This window comes from Asterias rubens, chromosome 1 (genome assembly GCF_902459465.1).
Source record: "Asterias rubens chromosome 1, eAstRub1.3, whole genome shotgun sequence".
In the NCBI taxonomy this organism is placed as follows: domain Eukaryota; kingdom Metazoa; phylum Echinodermata; class Asteroidea; order Forcipulatida; family Asteriidae; genus Asterias; species Asterias rubens.
The window spans coordinates 2,647,975-2,658,208 of NC_047062.1; the positions used below are offsets into that span (position 1 = coordinate 2,647,975).

Below are 10,234 nucleotides of genomic sequence, written 5' to 3' on the forward strand. Positions count from 1 at the left end.
TTGTAGAGTTAGGGATCATTGTGGTCACAAAATCCAAGATGGCCGCCTCCGCCATCTTGAAAATTATGAAATGTGACAGCTCTGGCACCAGATAAACTGAGAGAACAATTAGGGTTTCATTTTTAACATATGAACAATCAATTATGGTTTTTGTTTTGTTTATAGGGACCATCCAACCTCTTTTAATTTAAATTGACTAAATGCAAGATGGATTTATCAGCTGTTTTTTAATTAAGTATGAGAAGCTAGGTGTAATTAATACTTGTTTTTTTTATGTATGTTTACTTTTTCTTTGATTGCTTGAAGTACCCCCTCTAGTTGCTAAATGTTTTACTGAGTTCTCATTATGTTTGTCTTTATCATTTTAATTCGGTAAGATTTAATAAGATTATTATCTAAAAATATCACTGGCCATCCTGAGTGATGAAAACCTATTCATGCCTCTATTATATTATTTGATATTTTAAGTCTATGTTTGTCTAGGTCATCTGGTGCCAGAGCTAATATGGAAGTTATGTTTCAAGATGGCGAAGGAGGCCATCTTGAATTTAGAGGTTAATATGGTCCCCAAACTTTACAATTTCTATTCCAGTGTATTAAGCATGTCAGAAATAGTGGAAAATTACATCTCTTTTGTCCATATAGGTCATATGGTGCCAAAGCTATTACATTGTATGTTTTTTCAAGATGGCGACGGCGGCCATCTTGGATTTAGAGGTCAAGATGGTCCCAAAACTTTACAATTACAATTCCAGTGTATTTGGCATGCCAGAAATAGTGGAAAAGGACATCTCATTTGTCCGTCTAGGTCATCTGGGGCCAGAGCTATTACAATTTATGTTTTTCAAGATGGCATTGGCGGCCATTTTGAATATTGCGCAATAAAAAAAGTTCCTATCACATTTCAGAGGTTCATAGGAGCTTTTTTTTTTTTAAATGGTTCCTGACGTCAAATCCATCGAAAAAAAAAGGTAGCAAATAAATGGTCACGGAATCCAAAGAATATGAACTATGAATACCAGTCTGGTCGTCAATCTTAAGAACACCATATTGATAAAAAGCAATTGTCTTCACTAGTTCTGGGATGTACTGCAGGTGAAATACAAAAAACGAGGAAATGTAGCACGCGACTGCTGTTGTTACATCATCAACAACAGAAACTACCTCGCCTTCTGCAACTACTTTAAACTCTGTAGACACATGTGTCGATTTTTCATCCATTTCGATGTACACAGGATGTGTGGTGTCTTCATCCTTCAATAAATAAAAGTAAAAAGTAAATTACTCAATATTGCTGTAAGCAACCAGATGTCTTATTCATACTTCAAGTACTAAATGGACAAAACTTAATTTATGCTACAATACAGCACATCAGTGCTTTGAGAAGCAATTTTGCAACATTTTTTTCTACAATTTGAGACCACTGCATGACATTACATAACACTATTAGTTATTATACAAGCATGAGTGGAATACAGAAAAACACGACAGTGCTTCTGCGTCCCATGTCAACATGGGATGCAGATTTTTTTGGGGGTTCATATTCCACGAGTTCGTGGGTGATCACCCCCACCCCATTTAAAGGAATAAACCATAAATAGGCAAGTTTTCCACAAATTTGTGCTAATTTGGATCAGAATTAAATACTCTAATCAAAAGTCCTTAAAATAAGTAAAAAAATAACCATGAACTTTGACACAATACCTTGACTTTTGACCCAGATTAAAAAAAAACATCTTTCCGGAAATTTCATGAAAAAAAACTCTGCTTGATAGAGCAGATTACCACGTACAAAAACCATTTAAATTTATTTGGGGTCATAAAATGAAGGTTCTGTGGTGGTTTTGCCAGAAAGGAGGTGGGGGTGCATGCAAGTAGTATTCAGTTGACACACATTACCGCTTACACTAGAATTTAAAAAAAAAACTCGATCCGTGTTTTGTGTACAAAACATATGGACACGCGTTTAGGAATCAGACGTCTGGTTCCCAGACGCGTGTCCATATGTTTTTGTACGCAAAGCACGGATCGAGTGTTTTTTAATTCTAGGACAAACGTGTGTAGATAATTCTCCACGTTTGTCCTGGGAAAAAATAATATGCGCACGCTCGTCACGTGTCGTGACTTCGCGATGCGTTCGGCAGAGTTCGGGGACAATCAGCATGTAGTGTAGTGGTAAAACAGAGTATTTGGGGACTGAATAACAGTAAGAATTTATAACTTTTAACATTTTTTGAGATTGCGGAGCGAGTGGGTTCTCTGGTCGCCCCCTTGGACATTGAGATATCAAAGGACACATTAGAGCCTAATTTTTGCGACATTAAAATAAAAATAAAGAGAGATTTTTGATTCCAAAATTCATTGAACAACCATTGAACCATCATCGTTTAAAGCGTGAGAGATATAAACCTATGAGGTTACGGGAGACGATAGCCGGACGAAACCGAAATAGTTCTAGCTAGGAGTAGTAGCTACTCTAGTACACTAGAAGTGGCTAAATCTCCCTTGTGCAACTTACATAATAGTAATAATGATTGGGTACGAAATGTCCTGCTTCAGGTATTCATGCAGAAATTTAATTTTGCCATCAATAAATATAAAATGTGAAAAACTGTTGACTGTGTCTGTGTAGGCAGTGAACTTACTTTGTCGAGTCCATGGTGAAAGTTGTATGGGATGTATGTAGGCCTGTGTACATGCACGTCAACCTGAAATACAAAACAAAGGTTTCTTAATTAAAATCCTTAAAGTGTTTGGGTACTTTTTGTACGACCCAAAACGCAATGTCCAAAGGTTTACATTTAAAATTAAACTTACACAGTTTTAAGATAATGGTGGTAGAAAGCTTCCCTTAAAATACTTGCTGTGGTGCTGTAGTTTTTGAGAAATGAGGAAAACAATGTCACAAAAATAACTTTCGCCTCAGGATACAAACATTATTTTAGCATGTACAGCGTATGTACCAGTAGCAGTACTGGTATTTACTATTTAATACGCGACTCTCCTGAAAACATCGCTTTGCCCTTTGTGATTTTCACCTTTTTCTCAAAACTTGGCGACTATAAATCATGCTAATAAAATTGTTTTTTGTTTAGTTTGTTGTGACTCACAGCTAATTTCTGAATTGCTCATAACTTGCCGTCACTGCACTGGTGACTGGCTCAGCAGAAACCGGTTGCTCGTGTATGGTGGTGTATTTACTTAAAAGTAGTGATAGCAATAGCAATTTTATACTACGTACAGCAGTACAACATACATGTACTCCGCAGTACGTTAGTTCATAAAACTTTTTTGAGTTGATATTGAAATTTGAAAAGGGAAACTAAAAATGTTGCTTATGTAAGTTAACGTTTGTTCATTCTCAGCCAGGCAAGTCCTCTATTATGGAACGCCAAATATGGAACGCCAAAGAGGCATTTAATCATCGGTGATGGTCTTTTGCAACCGGTGATCAAATTTGTCATCGGTGGTGGTCCTATGCGATCGGTGATCAACTTTAGCGAGCGGTGATAATACACGATCGGTGGTCCATTTTAGCGATCGGTCATGCATATTCATGATCGGTGATGGTATATAGCGATCGGTCATGCATATTCACGACCGTTGATGGCTTTTTGCAATCGGTCAACTTCAGGGATTGGTGGTTGCTTTTTGCAATCGGTCAACTTTAGGGATCGGTGATGGCTTTTTGCAATCGGTCAACTTAAGGGATCGGAAGTGGCTTTTTGCAATCAGTCAACTTTAGGGATCGGTGGTGGCTTTTTGCAATCGGTCAACTTTTGCAACCGGTGATGGGATTTTGGGATATCCGAATTTTGCGTCCGGTCGGTGCAGGCCTACTTCAAAACCTATGATTGTGTAGATTGTGGATATTAATTGTTGTTATTTTCTAGTTCACACCACCATGGAGGAATATTACACTCACCAGCGGGTTGACTGACTTGCCAAACATTTTTAGAAGAGTACCATTTTATAACTATGTAAGGGGGAACGCAACAAACATCAAATTAATCAGCTCTTTCTAAAAAGCTAATAATAACAACAACAAATGGGTAGGAGAGGGTGTGGAAGGGTTATCTATGTCCCACAATTGGTTGTCGTCTTTTGGAAATGGTGTATGCCGGAGAAATACAAATATTTATATTCAATGAAGGGAAATGTTTTTGAACAAGAGTCTCTACCGATAGTTTTGTGTGTAAGGGAAAATCTGAAATCATACAAGTAGCCCTGTGTAAACAGACCCGGAGGTGAGAACATTATGACCACACAAAAACCGTTTTGATGGAAAACACATATTATGTGCATCATGAATGTGATGGACACACACAGACGGGACGCACTCAACACGTTTTATAAAAGGCTAGGTAAAGTATTATACAAATATTTCCTTGTAATAAACGGAGAGGCACGTATTAATTGAATCCAAAGCGAAAAACGTACTATATAAAGTTCTTAATTTAGGGGGGGGGGGTGTGTAAAGTATAAAGATAAAAGAGTTAAATCTTATATAAAATTGAAGCTTGAAAATAAGCTTTACTCTAAACGTAATTTTGTTTTAAATTATTAATCAACTAACCTTGTGATCTTCATTTGCATATTTAATTAGTAAATCTTAGTAGAGCGCCATATCTCAAAAAGTATACTTCCGGGTCAACCGGAAGTTGGCCCATTTTTTGTTTCAGTTATACTACACAATCAATCTTCATTTTTTGTTTCAGTTATAGACTCCTTTTAATTTTTTACTTTGGGAAACCGTGACCCCATGTTGACCTCTATTTTCGGGTCAACCTGAATTGGGACCAGATCTCAAGACCTATACAGCCTATTTCAAACTTGTTCCAGTTTCCGCGACCCCATGTTGACTTCTTTATCCGGGTCAACCGGAAGTGGGACCATATCTCAAGAACTATACAACCGATTTTCAAACTTTTTTTTCAGTTGCAAACTCCTTTGTGTTAAATATTAACTTTGAAAAATGTGTCCCCTTGTTGACCTCTACTTCAGGGTCAACCGAAAGTGGGACCATACCTCAAGAACTACACCACTAATTTTTAAACCATTTTTTACTTAGAGACTCTTTGAGCATTAAGGATTAACCTTAACAAAATTTGGCCCCCATATTGACCTAGCTCTATTTCCAGGTCAACCAGAAGTGGGACAATATCCCAAGAACTTCACAACCTATGTTCAAACCTTTTTTCATTTATAGCCTAACAAACAATACTGTATCGGGCCAATGGTGGCATGTACCGGCGTCGAGTTTCGATAAGGTGTCGTTACTTATGATGATGATATTGAGCCAGAATTGGGCCAGTGCTGGCCTTCTTCCGGTCAAGCGTCATGCTCTTGCTAGTAAAGTGCACACACTGGGCCAATGTAGGTTTTATAGCGGCAAACTATTTTAGTTAGGACGGAGGTTTGCCTGTCTTGGCCATTATTGGTTTTGTGCGGCACACCGTTTCGGCAAAATGATGAACCTTTAATGGGCCATTGCTGGTTTTGTAGCGGTGCACCATTTTGGGAAAGTGGTAGAAAACCTGCAATGGTCCAATACTGGTTTTGTGGCACACCATTTGAGAAAACAGGCAGAAAACCTCTCATTGAGCCAATACTGGTTTTGTAGCTGCACACCATTTTTGTCAAAATGGTATCATATAGAAAACCTTTTCGGGGCCAATCATGCCAATACTGGCTTTGGCAAAACGTTAAAGAAATATGTTCTAAACTACTGGTTTGTTGGCGGCACACCATTTTATTACTTTATTGTTTTTTATATAGCATTTTTAGTTTGATTTATTCATTGCTGCTGTTTTTTCATTTTTTATGTTTTGTGTTTATCATGGACAACTACACTTTATTGTAATGAACTTTTTTATTGCAAAGTAATTTCATTTAAATTTAATATATTTGATATACTTTTTGCATTTTTATTTTATTTATAAAAACTTACGAGTTAAAATGCTGGTTGAATTTTCGTCTGATAATGAAAGTTTTACTTTCTGTCATCTGTCTACTGGTTTGTTGTCGGCACACCATTTTGGCAAAATGGTAGAAAACCTCTATTGTGCCAACACTGGTTTTGTAGCTGCACCATAGACAATCTTTTCTGGGCCAATACTGGTTTCGAAGTGGTACACCATTTGTGTAGATTGTGGATATTAATTGTTGTTATTTTCTAGTTCACACCACCGTGGAGGAATAAATTACACTCACCAGCGGGTTGACTGACTTGCCAAACATTTTTAGAAGAGTACCATTTTATACCCAGATAACATACATACATTGGGCAATCAGTTATTCCAAATTATTACATTATTGAAATCAAGATTTATTAATATCTACAATTTTTGGGATATTTTATAGCAAAAATAATCTTAACAAATTACATTACTTTGTAATTTTTTAATTGTTTCGACAATCTTAAGACATCCTGTGCCACAGCTTTGACACCCTGCCTTGAAAATTGCATATTATGACCAATGTCGGTTCAATGCCGGCCCAATGGTGGCCGTTACCAAATCAGTATTGGCACAAAAAGTTGTTTTATACCATTATTTGCCAAAATGGTGTGCCACTTTCGAAACCAGTATTGGCCCAGCATTTTGTCAAAATGGCGTGGCGCTAAAAAAAAAAAGAATTGGCCCAGAAAAGATTGTCTATGGTGCAGCTACAAAACCAGTGTTGGCACAATAGAGGTTTTCTACCATTTTGCCAAAATGGTGTGCCGCCAACAAACCAGTAGACAGATGACAGAAAGTAAAACTTTCATTATCAGACGAAAATTCAACCAGTATTTTAACTCGTAAGGTTTTATTAATAAAATAAAAATGCAAAAAGTATATCAAATATATTAAATTTAAATGAAATTACTTTGCAATAAAAAAGTTCATTACAATAAAGTGTAGTTGTCCATGATAAACACAAAACATAAAAAATGAAGAAAAAAAAACAGCAGCAATGAATAAATCAAATTAAAAATGCTATGTAAAAACCAATAAAATAATAAAGGAGGTATACATTTTAGAATGTTGTTTTATTAATAGTATTCGGTTTCTCAAAATGCCGGTACCATCAGGGGTCGATTTCACAGAGAGTTAGGCCTAGTCCTAACTTATAGTCCTTGGAGATATAAGAAACGTATGGCTAGTCCTAAGTAAGGACGATTAACTCTTCCTAACTCGGGATAAGAGTAGTCTTAACTCTTTGTGAAATCCACCCCAGCTCAATAACTTGCATGGGCTAATTCCTTTGTAATTTTCAAGTCGGTTTAGTAATTAGAACATATTTCTTTACCGTTTTGCCAAAGCCAGTATTGGCATGATTGGCCCCGAAAAGGTTTTCTATATGACACCATTTTGACAAAAATGGTGTGCAGCTACAAAACCAGTATTGGCTCAATGAGAGGTTTTCTGCCTGTTTTCTCAAATGGTGTGCCATAAAACCAGTATTGGATCATTGCAGGTTTTCTACCACTTTCCCAAAATGGTGCACCGCTACAAAACCAGCATTGGCCCATTAAAGGTTCATCATTTTGCCGAAACGGTGTGCCGCACAAAACCAATATTGGCCAAGACAGGCAAACCTCCGTCCTAACTAAAATAGTTTGCCTCATTAAAACCGACATTGGCCCAGTGTGGGCACTTTACTAGCAAGGACATGACGCTTGACCGTAAGAAGGCCAGCACTGGCCCAATTCTGGCTCAATATCATCATCATAATTAACGGCACCGTATCGAAACTGTATTGTTTGTTAGGCTATAACTGAAAAAAGGTTTGAACATAGGTTGTGAAGTTCTTGGGATATTGTCCCACTTCCGGTTGACCTGGAAGTAGAGCTAGGTCAATATGGGGGCCAAATTTTGTTAAGGTTAATCCTTAATGCTCAAAGAGTCTCTAAGTAAAAAAGAGTTTAAAAATTAGTGGTGTAGTTCTTGAGGTATGGTCCCACTTCCGGTTGACCCTGAAGTAGAGGTCAACAAGGGGACACATTTTTCAAAGTTAATATTTAACACAAAGGAGTGTGCAACTGAAAAAAAGTTTGAAAATCGGTTGTATAGTTCTTGAGATATGGTCCCACTTCCGGTTGACCCGGATGTAGAGGTCAACATGGGGTCGCGGAAACTGGAACAAGTTTGAAATAGGGTGTATAGGTCTTGAGATCTGGTCCCAATTCAGGTTGACCCGAAAATAGAGGTCAACATGGGGTCACGGTTTTCCAAAGTAAAAATTTAAAAGGAGTCTATAACTGAAACAAAAAATGAAGATTGATTGTGTAGTATAACTGAAACAAAAAATGGGCCAACTTCCGGTTGACCCGGAAGTATACTTCTTGAGATATGGCGCGTTACTAAGATTTACTAATTAAATATGCAAATGAAGATCACAAGGTTAATTGATTAATAATTTAAAACAAAATTACGTTTAGAGTAAAGCTTATTTTCAAGCTTCAATTTTATATAAGATTTAACTCTTTTATCTTTATACTTTATACACCCCCCCCCCCCCCCCGTAAATTAAGAACTTTATATAGTACGTTTTTCGCTTTGGATTCAATTAATACGTGCCTCTCCGTTTATTACAAGGAAATATTTGTATAATACTTTACCTAGCCTTTTATAAAACGTGTTGAGTGCGTCCCGGCCTGTGTTTGTCCATCACATTCATGATGCACATAATATGTGTTTTCCCATCAAAACGGTTTTTGTGTGGTCATAATGTTCTCACCTCCGGGTCTGTTTACACAGGGCTACTTGTATGATTTCAGATTTCCCCTTACACACAAAACTATCGGTAGAGACTCTTGTTCAAAAACATTTCCCTTCACTGAATATAAATATTTGTATTTCCCCGGCATACACCATTTCCGGAAGACGACAACCAATTGTGGGACATAGATAACCCTTCCACACCCTATCCTAATGTATTCCTCCATGTTGGTGTGAACTAGAAAATAACACAACTAATGTCCACAATCTACACAATCATAGGTTTTGAAGTAGGCCTGCACCGACCGGACGCAAAATTCGGATATCCCAAAATCCCATCACCGGTTGCAAAAGTTGACTCATTGCAAAAAAGCCACCACCGATCCCTAAAGTTGACTGATTGCAAAAAGCCACCTCCGATCCCTTCAGTTGACCGATTGCAAAAAGCCACCACCGATCCCTAAAGTTGACCGATTGCAAAAAGCCACCACCGATCACTAAAGTTGACCGATTGCAAAAAGCCACCACCGATCACTAAAGATGACCGCATGCAAAAAGCCATCACCGATCCCTGAAGTTGACCGATTGCAAAAAGCCATCACCGATCCCTAAAGTTGACCAACTGCAAAAAGCCACCACCAATCCCTAACGTTGACCGATATTATATTTCTGAATAATTACAACAGAATAAAATATATTAATTACCTTATTTCATATTCCATCACCCACCAACAGCACACGTTGACACGGACTAATAACCTGACGTTCTTGTTGCTGCATGCTGCATGCAGACGAGAGGGAAAGTTACCAATCGCGCGGGCGATATTTGCGCGACAGTGACAATTACACGCTATTTTGCGATAATGGTTTTTAAACAGTGTAAATAACTGTGCTGAATTGCAATGCTGCGCGACCATCGCGCACTAAACAATATCGGCGCGAAACCGGCCTAACCGGGGGGTGGGATTGTGTTCTGGCTGTTCTGTTAATCGTACTCACCGTGCTGATTAATGACAGCACTGTTTACAGACTACCTCCAAGGTTACAAGCGGCGCCCATGTTTTCCAAAAGTTGAAACAGGAATTTATTCTTGAATTAAATTTAATAATTCAGAAATTCAGAATACACAATAATTCACAACCTCTTGATAGAGAGGAAGGGGCGGTGGCACTCGACCGAACGTTGTACGAGTAAGTTCTGTATCAGGCGTTTGTAATGTGCCTCGCCTTCGGAGCCAATTCAATTAGTATTTTTCTCACACATTAGTCGACCAATTTGTCATTGCTATGTCAGACTTGTCATTTCATATTTTGGAGAGAAACAAATTAGTCAAACAGTACTCTGTATCAACTAATCTACGGGCAAAATTAGAAATAACAAATTCGTATTAGTCTTTAAAAAATATTGATTAGTAATTTCATTAGCTCAATTAGTAAAAATGTTTCCTATTAGTTAGTTCGGATTGAAAAACTAGTCATGGATGGAAAGACTGATTTTTATTGCGTAGTTGACTAATTTTTTCTCCAAAT

At 37.6% G+C, this 10,234-nt stretch overlaps 1 protein-coding gene across 3 annotated transcripts; it reads right to left on the bottom strand.

Moving 5' to 3' along the window:
• Positions 1 to 867: 867 nt before the first annotated feature.
• Positions 868 to 9,802, bottom strand: LOC117296003. 3 transcript variants are annotated; one of them, XR_004519710.1, is made up of 3 exons: positions 3,111 to 3,444; positions 2,646 to 2,708; positions 868 to 1,254 (listed from the first exon to the last, which is right to left on the bottom strand). XR_004519710.1 is itself a non-coding variant. In XM_033778839.1 (3 exons), the coding sequence occupies exons 1-3, from the start codon at positions 9,620 to 9,622 to the stop codon at positions 1,179 to 1,181; spliced, it is 351 nt and encodes a 116-aa protein (XP_033634730.1). In that variant the 5' UTR covers positions 9,623 to 9,802; the 3' UTR covers positions 868 to 1,178. The 3 variants fall into 3 exon arrangements, 1 of the variants encoding a protein (XP_033634730.1); XR_004519711.1 differs by lacking the exon at positions 3,111 to 3,444 and adding an exon at positions 2,818 to 2,857; XM_033778839.1 differs by lacking the exon at positions 3,111 to 3,444 and adding an exon at positions 9,411 to 9,802.
• Between the last annotated feature and the right edge of the window lie 432 nt (positions 9,803 to 10,234).